Genomic DNA, 14393 nt, shown 5'->3' on the forward strand with positions numbered 1-14393 from the left:
CTCACATTTCTTTGAGGTTATCATAGAGCAGTTGGAAGCCATTTTCCGCAGGTGGCGTGAAAGATAGTGGCTGCATCTCTAATCAGTATGGAAGACGGAGACGGACTGCCTTGTATTTCCTTGGATTAAAGTTGATCAGGTGCATTGTTGGACTTATGAGAGTTTTGGCAGATCGGCAAGGGCATATCACCCATCTATATCAAAAAAAAATCTGAAGGGACAAGCACTTGTAGACAGATGCAGGTAAACAGTCTATCTACGCACAGCCCAAAAAATGTCAGAGATATAAATATGGGTGAACGCTGGCAAACCATATCTAGATCTTGCAAGTTGAAGTTCATCGTAGAACTTTGGCTGAAGGACAGGCGCCGGCCCGTAGAATTGGGACTGCGGAATTTTGTTGAACTTGAACTTGAACTAGTAACTTCGTCCGCTCTACCATTGGAGGACTGCGTCAGCTCTGGGACAAATGCGGTGGAAGACATCAAATCAAGCTCTAAACAATCTATTGCATGCCATACCACCAGGGCGAAACAGGCAATCACATTTACATAAATTCGTCCTAGCAGCGCCTTTAGACCAGTGAGATTGGGCGGGGCTGATTGTTTTGTTGTACATAGCTGTTCTGTCGACTGAAAAGGACGCGGTCAAAGGTATGTGCCTTGACAATCAAAAACTCTTTAACAAAGCTTGGAACCCTGCTGTAGGCTGTGATCCATCTCCGGGTTTTGCTCATCTTCTGGAGCAAATCTTTGGCGCTCCAATACAGTTTAACAACTCTTAACAAGGACGCTTACGAAACCGCCGTTGGACAAGCGTTGGACTCTTCCGAGATGTCCATCTTTACCTGTCGTTCGTTCCCCGCTCCCATTGGCTGCTTATTCTGTGAAGTGTCGACGACTAAGTTAAATCCAAAAATACTCTCCAACTCTCCAGAACTCAAGGTTGGTTGGGTTTCTTTCGGCAACGTTTCCATCACGATCACGATCGTAATATTCGGAACCTGTTTGGAACTTCCATTCAGAAAGCTCAGGCTCCATCACGGAAGGGTTTTCCATCTCAAGCTCGTGTTGAGGAAAGTTGTTCCAGTCTGTCAATATCAGCTCAGTACTCAGAATAGGTACATCGTCTTAACGGATGGTAGATGTTAATAAGCACAGGCTGCCGTCGTTAACGGTCAACTTGAACTGTAAAGTTACATTTGTCGCATCGCGACCCAATAGATTGGTTCAAAATGATGACTAGCAACCAACTGCCCATCAAATGGCTGTCGTTGTAAACTTGCCGTCCAATGAGCGTCAAGTGATGCGTTGTCGTTGATTGAGCGTATATAAAGAAGAGACTTGATATTTGTTCTCACAACCTTCGTTCACTTTCCCTTCCTTTTTTTCCGTCTCTTCTTACCAGCTCACCCTCACACTTCTTTCCGAGGCTAGTCCTTCGTTTTCAAACGACCTTGACCTGGTGTCCCGCTGCACTTTCATCTCTCGACGCTTCAGCTACACTTTCTTTTTTTGACATCTTCATTTGTGGAACAGTATGAGGTTTTCTATCGCGCTTTCTCTTAGTCTTCTTGCCGTATCTGTATCTGCTGCTCCTCGAGGACAGCAAGGTCAACAGGTGAGTTTTTCTTGTGACCTGACTATCATTTGTTGCCGACTGTTTTCAAAGGGCAAGCAGGGTCAGCAGGGTCAATCTACACAGGGTGGAAAGGGGGCGGTAAGTTCAATCATACTATGTCCGTTTCTAGTGCTACAATACTGAAAGTTTTTTTCTGCAAGGCTAATAATGCTGGGGCCGCTGCTGCCGCCACTGCATCCAATGCTACAGCCGCCGCTGCCACTGCGTCCAACTCAACCGCAACTACTGGTAACACCGGTTCAACAAGCACTGCGACTTCTGTCGGCGCGCTTTCTTCTGCCGATATTACGACCAATGCCACTGAGAACAACCCTGATGCTCAGTCATCATTAACTCTCGATCCCCGTGTGATCGCAACTGGATTCCTTAACAACGGTCAAGGCAAGTTATACTCCTAGATGCTTTTAAGATTGAATATCCTTATAAAATTTCGAATATCTAGATGTCCAAGAAGCTGGTCAGGTTGCATCGCTAACATCCAACAACAACTTCATCAACTACTGTCTTACCCAGGGCAATCTTCCTATCACCAACGGTTTGCAAACTACGACAGGCTCTTGCAATCCTGCGCCCATCGGTACCATCCCTTCTGTCCAGAACATGCCTTCTGCCAAGTTCGCGAGCCCAGCCAACGGAGACACCATTGCTGCTAACACTGAATTTACAATCACGATGAACATCAACAACCTCGACACTGGTAACTTTGTCAACGCAAACGAGAATTATTTTGCTGCTCCTCAGCAGCTCAGTGCACAAGGCCAGATCATTGGTCACACTCACGTCGTCATCGAGGCGTTGTCGGATTTGGCTCAGACCACACCGACTAACCCTCAACAGTTTGCGTTTTTCAAAGGTGTCAACACAGCTGCTGTGAACGGTGCGGTGACTGCTGATGTTACGTCGGGTGTCCCTGCTGGTGCATACCGTCTGTGCTCCATTAACTCTTCGTCGAATCACCAGCCTGTAATCGTGCCTATTGCTCAACACGGTTCTCTTGATGACTGTGTTTACGTATGTTCCCTTTTACTATGCATCGAAATATCTCTCTGAAGTTCTTCAATGTACAGTTCACTGCATCTGGAGACGGCGCAACTGCTGTGAGTATATTTATTTTTGAATGCCGTGAGACTTGACTAATAGCATTGTGTTTGACGTAGTCCAATGCAACTACTGCTGCTGCTGGTGCCGCTAACTCGACTGCTGCTGGTACCGCTGCCGCTGCCGCTGGTACTGCTGCCGCTGCTACGGGGGCCGCAGCGACCGCTTCTAATGCCACAGCTGCTGCTGCAGGTGCAGGTTCTGCTGCCGCAGCCGGCGCCGGTGCCCAAGCTGGTGCCCAAGCCGCTAAGGGACAAGGCCAGAATAAGAACCAGGGTGCTCAGGCACAAGGTCAAGCTGCTGGTGCCAAAGCTGGTAATGGCAAAGGCAAAAGGTCAAGATTGAGCCGTCTCTAGGTTCTTTCTTCCGTGTAGCTTGGCTGTGTTCTGTTGTCGATCCCATTGCATAGAGGTTTTATACCCATTCCCACCTACTTAATGTCGTACTGTACCTGAAGCAAATGAAAACGGCTTTGGGTGAGCTATCCCCTTCCTTTAAAGGAGTTTTTTAAGACTCGACGTGTACTTTGCCACCCAAAAAAATTGATATCAGTACAAGCCCAATTTCTGAGAACCGTACGTTATGTAGGAGGTAACTCATCTGTCGTCGCAGATCGACGCACCCAAATGTTCGAATTACATATGGTGCAATGTACTTATAAGTGTGAGCGTGTAATCTGAAAATCGCGCCATCAGGAGAATTCACTTACCCTTATACTTCGACCTAACTTTATCTAACGGATGGCGGGCTCGAAATTTGCCTATGTGAGGAAATTTGAACTCCCGGATGTTCTCCTACCGAGTACATTCATGGTGTTTCGCCTTGATGGACATTCTTTTCACCGGTAAGACACTTGGAATCCACTACCATGGCTTCTTCATTGAACCGCGGCTCACAGCTTCTCTGATGAACACGGATTCGTGAAACCAAACGATCTACGCGCGCTTCAGCTCATGGATCATGCAGCGAAATCTTTAATGGAGGAATACAAAGATATTGGTTTAGCATTTGGAGAATCGGACGAGTACAGGTCAGTCGAATGCAAGTCTTCTCAAGCCGACAAATTTCTCATCTGAGCTCATCTCTATTGAACATGCAAGGTAGCTTTTTGCTCCGAAAATCTACCGCGCTGTATAACAGACGTCAAGCAAAGATAGTCTCAACTCTCACATCGCTATTCACTTCATGCTACGTGTTCCACTGGCCGAGATACTTTCCCGATGTGCCTTTACGATATCCGCCATCGTTTGATGGGCGTATTGTTTTATACCCGTCTGAACAAGAAGTACGAGATTACTTTGCGTGGCGACAAGCAGATAGTGCGGAGAATTTCTCCCGCCGGTATAACGTCGCTTTTTAACCAATCTCTTCAGCTCATATCAACAATCTGTACAACACAGCGTTTTGGGCCCTCATACAGCAAGGTGGGCTGACCACGACAGATGCGCACGCAGTCCTCAGAGTACGACACTGTTGTTGCTGTGTCTACATATATCCTATTCTAATCTCGAACTATCAGGGGACTGTTTCGAAGGACAAACATGAGATTCTTTTCTCCCGCTTTGGAGTCAATTATGACAAACTAGATCCTCGGTATAGGAAAGGCAGTGTTTTTGTCCGCGCCGAGGTGCCTTCATATGTGTCCGCTTTTTCAGCAGTATCTTACATGACCGCCCAGACAGCCGAAGAGCCTGTTGATGAATTATCGATTAAAACTGATGCTGCATCTACTCAAGCAGATGTTTCAGGCGAAGCCCTCAAGAAGAAAAAGAAGGGGAAAGTTGCGACTCAGCTGGAACTTCTGCACTGTGACATCATACGGGACGATTTCTGGGAAAAATACGGCCATATCTTGAGGGAGTAGGCCACGTCTCAAATGCACATTCATACCACGACAAGTCTTACAATAAAGATATAGTGATCTACTTATATGTCCATGTCCAATCCATCCTTAAATATAAATCATAGCGTGTACATTACACGGTCGCCAATAACGCATCATCGAGCTCTTTTTGCCGTGCTGCTTCCTTTTCCCGCTCAAGTGCCTTCTCCCTCACTGCTTCTGTCTCTCTTGTGCGTATGTAGGTGGGTGTTATGTGAGGTTTGTATTCAAGATGTTTTTTGACGTAGAAACACATATATGGCGTAGATTTCAAGCATGCACCAAGACTTGAGAGTGTCACTCTATGAAAGATCGTCGTTATTTCACTTTTCCCAGAATTGAACAACATACGCACTTATCATCGTCAAAGCGGTACCACTACGATAATAGGATAGCATTAGTATCGCAAAGCACAAACGGTATCGAAGAAACTCGCCCCGCTATTCAACCGAGCAAAGTTAGTATAATGCCCGTTGTCCATCTGTCCTTCATGGTTGATAACAGCGAAAAGTTCATACTGATACATGACAGGTGGCCCAGCATTCTCCTTGTCGTTGTCTTTCACGTTCATGCTCGTGAATGGCATCATGTCCAGATTCGCAGGAAGACGAACAGGAGAATCAAGTTTCCTTGCGGAGCCCGACTTGTCTAAACCCTTGTGTTCAAAACGCTGTATGTGATACATTACTATATAGTCTGATCACGAACAAGAAAATATTACCTTGAATTGGAAGCTTAGCACGGGCGGTAGTTTGCGAAAGCTAAGCCTCTTGCTAGCACTCTTGTAAACAAGTTTTCAGTTAAGAATACGAATTGAGACGGGAGATACAATTTACAGAGCCTTTTCCGCATTTGCTGCAAGTATATTCCTTTGGTCCCAGTTTTTCGGGCTGGGTATACCTATTTGTAGGATCTGAAAACATGATGCAAGAACATAATGGTTTAGAAAACCCACTTTCGCAAACATGCTCCAAGACTAAGATGGCCCTTGTCATCGCGGACTACTTTTTCCTTCAACTCTAGACTGACATCGAGGATTGGATCCACGGTGCTTGTAACATTCCCACACCGTTCACATTTAACGTCGCTTTGGAGTTGACCAGCAAAAGTAGAGTGGATGATACAGATACATGATATATTGGTTGAACCTTTGCAGTTGCTATGAATATGATTGAGAGATGTGATGAAGAATTCGTGAGCGTCGTGTTGGGCATAACCTGCCAATTCTGTGGATTTGCGCCAGGTTGTCGCAAGGAACGAGACAGGACCGAATGGGGTAGTATCTTCGGAGTACATCTAAATGCCGTGTTAACACCTCACAAACGAAGGTCAATTGTGCTTGCCTCGACGAATAGTTTGTCCATCTCGCAGCAAGCGCAATCTTGTATCTTGCACAGTTTGTGGTTGTGTCTGTCTCCGAGAAAGTGGTTTCTGAGTAATGGATTATGCACGAAGCACTGGAGAATAACGTTGAGGTAACACGTTTGGCCTAGATTCAGCAGACCTCGGCGTCCTAAGGGGTAAAATCAGCAACTGCACGGAGATTCAAAACAAGGAAAGTGCCTTGACAAGGGATCGCCACCATTCCTTCGAGGGCAGATGCATCATCTGTATCTGTTGAAGGGTCCCAAAACTTGAACGGCTCTCGGGGTATCTTCGCCACTAACCGCGTCAAAGCGTTAAATCAAGCTTTCATTCGAGCATTATTCTTTACCTGTTCGTCTTTCTTCAGCTCTAAGATGGGATTCTAAATATGTCCGGTCTAAAGCGTGATTGTGTACTATATCATCGCAGGCGGAGCAGAATACGGCTCCCGAACTGACGTCCACACCTTCGAGAAGGTTTTGAGTACATACAATGGCTGGGAGGTGTTTTGGACATTTTGACGTACAGAACTTATGAGAGCTCTGCTTCAAATGGTCTGCGACATGCGAACTCGCCCAACATCCCGAGTATGAACAGTGTAAACACACGAAGGGGCGGACCAATGTGATATTGCAGGTACCACAAGTAGGCGCTGCCATCTTCACCTAGTTCAGAGAGCATCATTCATGCTCTTGTGCACAACTTACCTTTCTGCGTTTAGCGAGACTCTTGCCATTTGTATGGCGCGCAACACTCCAGGTGACAACTCGTCGATACTTGGTTTCTACATCGCCTGTAAAGTCGCCAGCCAAATGAGAGCAAGTTTCTGAGTCATCGAAGCTAAAGGTAGACATCTTGAAGTCGACAGTAATGCAAGATCTGTCGACAAAAGGTAAATCAGGTTGAAACCGAGTGTGTTTGGTTAGGTGTTGAATCAACGGGCGTCTAAATGCTCTAGTGATCGAAGCTCCGGCATGCTCCGGCCCGCTTTTGGGACTCATTGTTTTTTCTCAGAGCCTGTTTCCGCAGGGTTTCCATCAGGTTTCCATCTACAAACAAATTTTCTGAACATCCCTAGAATCATAACGCAAATGCGTCAATTCACTGTCAAGGTTCCTGCTACCTCGGCGAACATTGGCCCTGGCTTCGATGTCGTAGGACTTTCCCTTTCTCTCCACCTTATACTCAAAGTAAGCGTTCCTCCTGCCAACGCACAAGCTTTTGTGGCCCCCGCGATCACGTATTCTGGGGAGGGAGCTGATGAAGTACCTTTGGATGCCTACAAAAACCTTACCACAAGAGTTGCGTTGTACGTTTTGCGCTGCAATGGTATTCGTTCTTTTCCTTCGGGACTCAAGCTCCATGCACACAATGAAATACCATTCGGTCGGGGACTTGGGTCATCTGGAGCAGCAGTAATAGCTGGTGTCATTCTGGGCAACGAACTGGGCCAATTTAATCTGTCCAAGGAACGATTACTTGACTTTGCGCTTATGGTAGAAAGGCATCCAGACAATGTTACCGCCGCCTTGATAGGGGGTTTTGTTGGATCGTATCTACGGGAATTGGACGAGGCTGATACAGTGGCCGCCAGTGTGCCCTTGAGTGAAGTCCTGCCAGAATATCCTCCTGATGCCGGCGAGGACTGGGGTTTGAATCCTCCTCCGCCTCCAAGCGGTATCGGTCACTACGTTCGTTTTGGATGGTCAGAACCCATTAAGGCGATAGCTATCATACCACGATTCGAGCTCTCAACAGCCAAGGCCAGAGAGGTTTTGCCTTCAATGTACACACGCAAAGACTTGGTGAGTATCTAATAAGTTCTCCTATTCATTACTGTGCTAATATACCATCTTATAGGTTTTCAATCTGCAAAGACTAGCTGTCTTGACCACCGCTCTTGCCCAAAACCCACCAGATCCTGACTTGATCTATGAAGCAATGAAAGATCGCATTCATCAACCATACCGCAAAACTTTGGTAAGTCTATTTCACGAAGTATTTATGACTTCATCACTTATTTCTCCTGCAGATACCTGGATTACCAGAGGTCACCTCCTGTATCACGCCTGCAACTCATCCGGGTCTGTTAGGTATATGTCTTTCTGGTGCAGGGCCCACGATACTTGCTCTCGCGACCACAAATTTTGAGAAAATCGCAGAGGATGCACGAAAAATATTCCGAATTCAGGGGATAGAAGTGGACTGGAAGGTGCTTACTATCGCTGGAGGTAGCCAAGTAGAGTGAGCGTTGTAGAATTCTATAACATTCAGGTGTGATCGGCGATCATGTCTTCATTATGTGCTGAAGAGTAGCATGCCTTCAAGTTCACCGGGGAACTTTTTCGACGACGCATGCCGCGACTACCTACGCCAACACCAATCCCAAGTGCAGCTATGTGCTCGTACCCGCTGCGTTCACGAGCTCCATTACTTTTGGCCATGAACTCGCGAGGCTGCGTAGATTGCTTTTCAATTGCTGAGTTGTATGTACACTAGGAACCTTGGGCTCCAGAGCCTCGTCTGTATAAGTAAAATTCTTGACGGACATATGATATCTTCTATGTTGCTACCAGATACTGATTCGTTTCGGTCGTACCAGTATCCTTGGTGGTGCTTGTTGACTTGCAGGTTTTGAATGAATAACATTACATGTACTTGATCTACATCTTCGCCAAGTTCGTATTTCGAGAATGTGGACACCCTCAAAGGGAAAGTCGAAAAGAGTAACCGAAGCAAGATTTGTTTTTTCGTAATAGTTACAGTTGTACAATCGGTGTACACAATTTCATTTACTGGGGAGCTTGAATTTCATGACCAGCTGCCTTCCACTGCTTCTCAAGCCCGAGCAAAGAGTCAATGCTATCGATGAACGTATCGTTTACAGGAACGAAATCCTCTGGCTTCAACCCACACACTTCTTCTACCTTCTTGGAGTCATAGTTCAGCTTCTTGAACGGAAACTCTGGAGGAGTCGTCTTCGTTAGCCTATCCTTCAGCTCTGGTCGTTTTTCATTTACAGCCTTGATGACGTCGGCAAAGACGGTATCGTGAGGTGAGCTGATGATGATCCTTTTCCGACCAGCAACCTTAGAAGAGAGTGCGCCGATGTGAGCTTTGGCCGCGTCCCGAACATCCAGGTAGAGAGGTTGGTCTGGGTAAGCGCCCTTGGGGTTAAGGAGTTTGTAGATGTTGATGAGGGTCGAGATGAGGGTGAGGCTGGGGGCCGCTAGGTAGCTTGCGAATTCTTTCGTAGCTGCACCGTAGAGGTAGGGCGGGTTTACTGGATTTAAGTTAGTACTATTTATGGAATAAAGGTAAGAAAGGGTACGAACTGGTGGTTATATCCATCTGTGGATGAGCATCGGCGAAACTCCAGACTTCTTTTTCGGCGAGCGTCTTGGCAGCGATGTATGCGGTGACACCTTCGGTTTTCAATGCTTCTTCTTTGGTGATGGCGAACCAATCTGAGACAGGATATAGAAACCAACGATAACAAGAGCAAAAAATGAATTACCATCAGCCGTGAACGTGTATTGAGGCGTGAAAGCAGTAAGAACAGTACTGGTGACGACGACTTTGTGCACGCCAGCTTTTTCTGCTTGACGGAGAACGTTGAGCACGCCTTCTACTGCACCCTATATGATGTCAAGACGACCAATAAGCGTTTGCGGTGAAAGTGATCTATCAAACTCACCTTCAATTGCCCCTCAGCATCAGTCACATAGTAGGCCAAAGGAGCAGCTGTATGGATGATAGCGTTCACGCCCTTCAATGCCTCGGGGAACTGGGCTGTAGAGATATCGTCGATGATCACGACGTCGAGTTGACTCTGATGGCTTTGATAGAGTTGTTTGAACTGAGCGGCCTTCTTCTCTCGAATCGCACTATGTTGGTCAGTCAGCGAGTCAACCCTAAAATCATTGGGATTGATAGGTACGCTTTAACATGGTGTCCCTTAGCGAGTAGCTGGTTGAGGATGTGAGATCCAAGGAATCCAGTTGCACCGGTGAGCTACAAGTACAGCCCAGGACGATGAGTAAGAGAGGGAGAGCGATACTGCAGAGGACGTACAAAGATAACGTCTGAAGGCATTGCAAATCACGGACTTCAAGTTGATGATGGCAGTTCAGCATTTTGGTCAACTTATAAGAGAAAGGAATGCTAAAAGAATTCGTGTCCGGTATTGTCTCGGGGTTAGTAAGCGAGCTGCTATTGGTGAAGCCACTAGTATCACAATGCACATCAATCGATCTATGATTCGAAAATAAGGTCTTCAAAGTTGTGTACATGTACGGATAGCCGCTTGTCAAATCTTGTTCGCCCATGCTTGTATTCGACATCCTTGTTGCAATCAAGCAAATTTTGCATGGCCTATGTAGACCAATGTAGACCCTCAAACTCACCAGTATTTTCCCAAATGTTCATGCCGGGTCCATGCTAATCGGTATATATGCGGCGGTAGCAGGGCTGTGGAAATCAAGAAGCGCGGTCAAAGCTGATGCAATCAATCCGATTATGGAAACGAGGCAGAAGATTGTTCAAACGTTCAAGGCTCCCTTTCTCTCCCGTAATATGCAGCACGGTGTATTTTGCACCGATCAAGCCGCCACTGTCACAGATTTCTCTGGTGTTTCCTCATGGTGCAACTCAGGCTGTCCTCATACCCCTTCCTACCACTCTTCGGCTCATATCTTCTCATTTGACTGTTACATCGCCAGGCCATGGTTGCAGACATCTTTAGGGATGCGACTGTCGGCCAATTGTTCAACTACTTCTCCAATGGTACAATTCTACCCTACCCAGAGGAACGTTCAGATTTCACCGTCCCCGCTCGTTTTCTACCGTCCCAAACTCCAACAATTGCTGATGAGTCCGACGATGTGCAAAAGCCTGAGCCTGAGTTGCAGAAAAGTAAGGAGGAAGTTTTAGTCACAGAGACCGACACATCAAGAGAAATCACGCTTGATGAGAATGAAGGACTCGGAGATCTTGAGGCTCAGAAGATCAACGACGGCGATCCGTATCTTGTTACTTGGTATGGCGTCGATGATCCTGAAAATCCAAAGTTTGTTTCTTCTTCATCTACGTTGAGAACAGCTTCTAACAATTATACCCACAGGAATTGGTCCTCGAAAAAGAGAGCTTTCGTTGGCTTTTGTGTTACATGGATGACATTCACCTCTTACGTCGGCTCAGCCATTTACATTGCCGCAATTCCAGGTATAATGGAGCAATTTCATGTTGGGCTAACATACGCTGAACTCGGTCTAACATTATACGTATTCGGTTTGTCTTTTTTTTTCTTGTTACCTGGTATTTAGATCTAATTTCCATGACACCCAGCCTATGGTCTTGGACCCATGTTCCTCTCTCCTTTACAAGAGTTACCCAAGCTAGGAAGAAACACAGTCTACATGTGCTCAATGGCTCTCTTTATCATCTTCCAAATACCCACCTTCGTGGCACCCAACTTCCAAACAATCCTCGCCTTCCGTTTCTTCACAGGATTCTTCTGCAGCCCCGCTCTCGCAACAGGCGGCGCATCCATGGGCGATATGTATCCAGTCTCCGAACTCGCTATGCTCCTCGCCCTCTGGGCAGAGGGCGTCAATGCAGGTCCTATCGTCGGACCTATAATAGGTGGCTTCGCCGCTCAGGCGAAGGGTTGGAAGTGGCCGTTCTACGAGTTGATTTGGCTTTCCTCCTTCAGTTTTGTTTTTCTGATGCTCTGCCTTCCTGAGACCTACGAGCCTACGATTCTGCACAGGCGAGCAAGACGGTTGAGGAAGCTGACGGGGAACCAACAGTTAACGTCACAAGGGGAGAGGGATGCGAAAGAACAACATCTCGGTCTTGTCTTCAAGGATGCTCTCTTGAAACCCATCATTCTTGCGACAGAGCCTGTGGTGTTGTTCTGCAACATATTCATTGGTTTAGTTTGTAAGTTCATTTCCCTTTTAGCCTGAACAATCTGAGTCTCTGAGCTGCTACCAGACGCGATTTTCTACCTCTGGTATGAGGCCTTCCCTCTCGTTTTCACCGGCATCTATCATTTCAATCTTGGTGAAAGTGGTTTGCCTTTCCTCGGTTTTCTCGTAAACTCTATCCTCGGCGTAAGCTTCTCGTCTTGTATTTTCATCTTTGTCTCATGACGCATTCTTATACTTCAAGTTCTTCATATACATCGCATACCTCAAATACCACTTTCAACCTCGCATGATGAAAGCCATGGCTGCAGGAAAACCATCTTCTCCTGAAACCCTACTCGAACTTGGTTTGATCGCAAGCATTACCATTCCCCTTTCGCTCTTCTGGTTCGGCTTCACCTCTCGCGCATCAATTCACTGGATCGTTCCTATCATTGGTGCCTCCTTCTACCTCTTCGGCATCTTTTTCAACTTCCAAAGCGTTCTCATATACATCAGTAGTGCATACCCGGCGTACGCCGCGTCTGTTCTAGCTAGTAATGCCTTGTTCCGGTCAACCGCCGCCAGTGTCTTTCCACTTTTTGGGAGATTTTTCTTCCAAAACTTGGGCCTGGGTGGTGGCTCCGGTTTGTTGGCGGGTATCTCGATTGTGTTGATGCCAGTGTATTATGTGAGTTTTTTTCCCTCTTCTCTCCCTTTGCTTTTTCCCATGTTCTTTTTTTGGTGACTTAGGCGTTGATAAGATGGGGTCATATCCTTCGTCGTAGATCGAAGTATGCTTCAGGTTGATCACACCTGCGTTTGAATAAGCATTATTTCAACGTTCTGCTGATGTACATGTGGAAAAGATGAGTACATAATGATATAGACTATTTTGATGTTTTTTTAAAATCATGATGGACCTTCGAGGGTGAAGCTTAAGTGAAGCCTCAACCGAGATCTTTGAGCGGTTAGCCATCATGATCTTCTCATTTTGTATATCATTGATTCTAGGTGTTCCAGGAAATGTACCTAATTACTGCGCCGCATCGAACAATACCGATTCGAGTTATCACAGGTCGTCACATCTCATGAGTAGAGAAAACGATGATGATGATAGATAACAAGGGAATGTCAGGGCTCAGCGCTCAGGGGTAACTGATGCTACTCCTACCTCTGATAGACAGGCTGAGAGGCTTACATACTTTGTAGTCATTATCTTTTCCGAGTTTGGTTGATTAGAAGGATTCCCTCATCGCACAAGGTTGACACTGGGGTCCATGTGTCTGGGAAAGGGACAATGAACGCTGTGAGAACAAAATTTTTACCTACCTTTTCCAGGTACTGTCAGTTTTTTTTCAGACCATCACTTCTCATCAGCTTGATCTCACTTAATAGACGAATCGGTCCCTCAGACTCCAGTTCTAGTGCACGAGCTTGTGAAAACTGAAAAGTTAAGCTCAGAATGATTTGCTTCATGTATAGATTCGCGTTTAACCGAAATTTCCTTAGGAAGTTCGCGCAGATACCACTGAATCTTTATAGCACTACCATTGTGGAGAAAGTCTGTGCTTGCTATTTGACATGCCAAAGGTTTATGTCATGCCGCGTTCATATCAGTTTCCCATGTCCTATGACTGCACCTGACAATATCCAAGGAATTCATTTCATCTCATGAGTGTTTGAATTCTTAGGTGTATTACAAGAATAGCACCATCTGTTTCCTCGTGGTGAATGTTGTTGCTGGTGGGAATCTCAATTTATAACTGTGAGCACAACAATAACTCTTTTATGATACCGCTGTCTTTGGCACTCGCGCGGAGCAGAACACCTTTGTGATATTCGACTTCATCTACTTGAATCAGTCTGGTGTAGAGAATTCGGGAGTGGCGATCCAGTACTTGACACATTCAAACCTTTTAATACAGTGACACGCTACAACATCAGAGACGAGTATCGAGTCGTGGGCTTCACAGGTTTTCGAGACACATCATAGACACTCTCTCATAGTGACCCGGATCTTAATTGAAGGAGAAAAAACACATGGAGATCTTGAAGCAGACCTGTTTTGTTGTTTTGATAACCTCCGAATGAGGCAAGATCCAGGAAGATACATCTTAGGTCTTCACCAGGTCTTCATTAATGAGTACTTGTGAGTTGTTCTATATTTTATTCTATATAACAACTTACAAGTACTAAGACTAAGTAATTTCAGCAATGTAGCAATCTCAACTTACTGAGATAATTCAATCTGGAGGGCTATGAAATGACGCGAAAATTGAGCTCAATTTGACTTGAATATGGCTCAATTTGACTCGGCGACGATTGAGTGTTGGATGCGAACAAAAGAAGGCCTGAAATATTAATACGTGTTTCAAAAGAGGGTATGATGGTATCATATTTGCAACAGTTTTTATTTCCGTTCTGGGCTTATTTTACCGACGATCCACTTGCCGCCCGCGGCCCAACTGCGTCGCCTCCGCCTCAGGCGCATTCAC

General features: G+C 46.0%; 6 protein-coding genes across 6 annotated transcripts; 4 read left to right on the forward strand and 2 right to left on the reverse strand.

The window, feature by feature from the left end:
• Positions 1-1539: 1539 nt before the first annotated feature.
• C8R40DRAFT_1164697 (uncharacterized protein) lies at positions 1540-3095 on the forward strand (the record flags this gene model as incomplete). Its single annotated transcript, XM_046230549.1, has 6 exons — positions 1540-1620; positions 1672-1719; positions 1782-2016; positions 2084-2652; positions 2709-2738; positions 2799-3095. 6 exons carry the CDS (start codon positions 1540-1542, stop codon positions 3093-3095), a joined length of 1260 nt encoding a protein of 419 aa, XP_046092390.1.
• A 384-nt stretch (positions 3096-3479) lies between these two features.
• Positions 3480-4603, forward strand: C8R40DRAFT_1032406 (Thg1 C terminal domain-containing protein; the record flags this gene model as incomplete). The annotated part of the gene is made up of 6 exons (XM_046223256.1): positions 3480-3583; positions 3638-3769; positions 3844-4058; positions 4113-4201; positions 4259-4378; positions 4505-4603. The coding sequence occupies 6 exons, from the start codon at positions 3480-3482 to the stop codon at positions 4601-4603; spliced, it is 759 nt and encodes a 252-aa protein (XP_046092391.1).
• Positions 4604-4659: 56 nt separating this feature from the next.
• On the reverse strand, positions 4660-7116 carry C8R40DRAFT_31504 (cysteine proteinase). Its single transcript, XM_046234684.1, has 11 exons — positions 6694-7116; positions 6513-6645; positions 6336-6452; positions 6185-6283; positions 5965-6134; positions 5577-5917; positions 5458-5521; positions 5343-5402; positions 5058-5291; positions 4977-4999; positions 4660-4923 (listed from the first exon to the last, which is right to left on the reverse strand). Exons 1-11 carry the CDS (start codon positions 6985-6987, stop codon positions 4716-4718), a joined length of 1743 nt encoding a protein of 580 aa, XP_046092392.1. The 5' UTR covers positions 6988-7116; the 3' UTR covers positions 4660-4715.
• On the forward strand, positions 7078-8234 carry C8R40DRAFT_1031569 (GHMP kinase; the record flags this gene model as incomplete). Its single annotated transcript, XM_046223178.1, has 3 exons — positions 7078-7791; positions 7847-7966; positions 8019-8234. The coding sequence occupies 3 exons, from the start codon at positions 7078-7080 to the stop codon at positions 8232-8234; spliced, it is 1050 nt and encodes a 349-aa protein (XP_046092393.1).
• A 366-nt stretch (positions 8235-8600) lies between these two features.
• On the reverse strand, positions 8601-10196 carry C8R40DRAFT_1077435 (uncharacterized protein). The gene is made up of 6 exons (XM_046226980.1): positions 10061-10196; positions 9927-10000; positions 9684-9873; positions 9504-9624; positions 9322-9453; positions 8601-9269 (listed from the first exon to the last, which is right to left on the reverse strand). The coding sequence occupies exons 1-6, from the start codon at positions 10079-10081 to the stop codon at positions 8779-8781; spliced, it is 1029 nt and encodes a 342-aa protein (XP_046092394.1). The 5' UTR covers positions 10082-10196; the 3' UTR covers positions 8601-8778.
• Positions 10197-10710: 514 nt separating this feature from the next.
• On the forward strand, positions 10711-12705 carry C8R40DRAFT_1032375 (major facilitator superfamily domain-containing protein; the record flags this gene model as incomplete). Its single annotated transcript, XM_046223254.1, has 6 exons — positions 10711-11054; positions 11109-11275; positions 11333-11929; positions 11984-12102; positions 12161-12586; positions 12649-12705. 6 exons carry the CDS (start codon positions 10711-10713, stop codon positions 12703-12705), a joined length of 1710 nt encoding a protein of 569 aa, XP_046092395.1.
• Positions 12706-14393: the final 1688 nt, after the last annotated feature.

Source organism: Lentinula edodes (genome assembly GCF_021015755.1).
Source record: "Lentinula edodes strain Le(Bin) 0899 ss11 chromosome Unknown C8R40scaffold_1, whole genome shotgun sequence".
Taxonomy (NCBI): Eukaryota; Fungi; Basidiomycota; class Agaricomycetes; order Agaricales; family Omphalotaceae; genus Lentinula; species Lentinula edodes.

Coding starts and splice junctions, on each gene's coding strand:
- C8R40DRAFT_31504 (XM_046234684.1), bottom strand. CDS start 6,987: ATGAGTCCCAAAAGCGGGCCGGAGCATGCCGGAGCTTCGATCACTAGA. Junction 6,453..6,512: donor GCAGAGCTCTCATAAGTTCT/GTACGTCAAAAT, acceptor ACCTTCTCGAAG/GTGTGGACGTCAGTTCGGGA. Junction 5,918..5,964: donor TGGACAAACTATTCGTCGAG/GCAAGCACAATT, acceptor CACGGCATTTAG/ATGTACTCCGAAGATACTAC.
- C8R40DRAFT_1077435 (XM_046226980.1), bottom strand. CDS start 10,081: ATGCCTTCAGACGTTATCTTT. Junction 10,001..10,060: donor TGCCTTCAGACGTTATCTTT/GTACGTCCTCTG, acceptor CTGTACTTGTAG/CTCACCGGTGCAACTGGATT. Junction 9,625..9,683: donor ATGCTGAGGGGCAATTGAAG/GTGAGTTTGATA, acceptor GACATCATATAG/GGTGCAGTAGAAGGCGTGCT.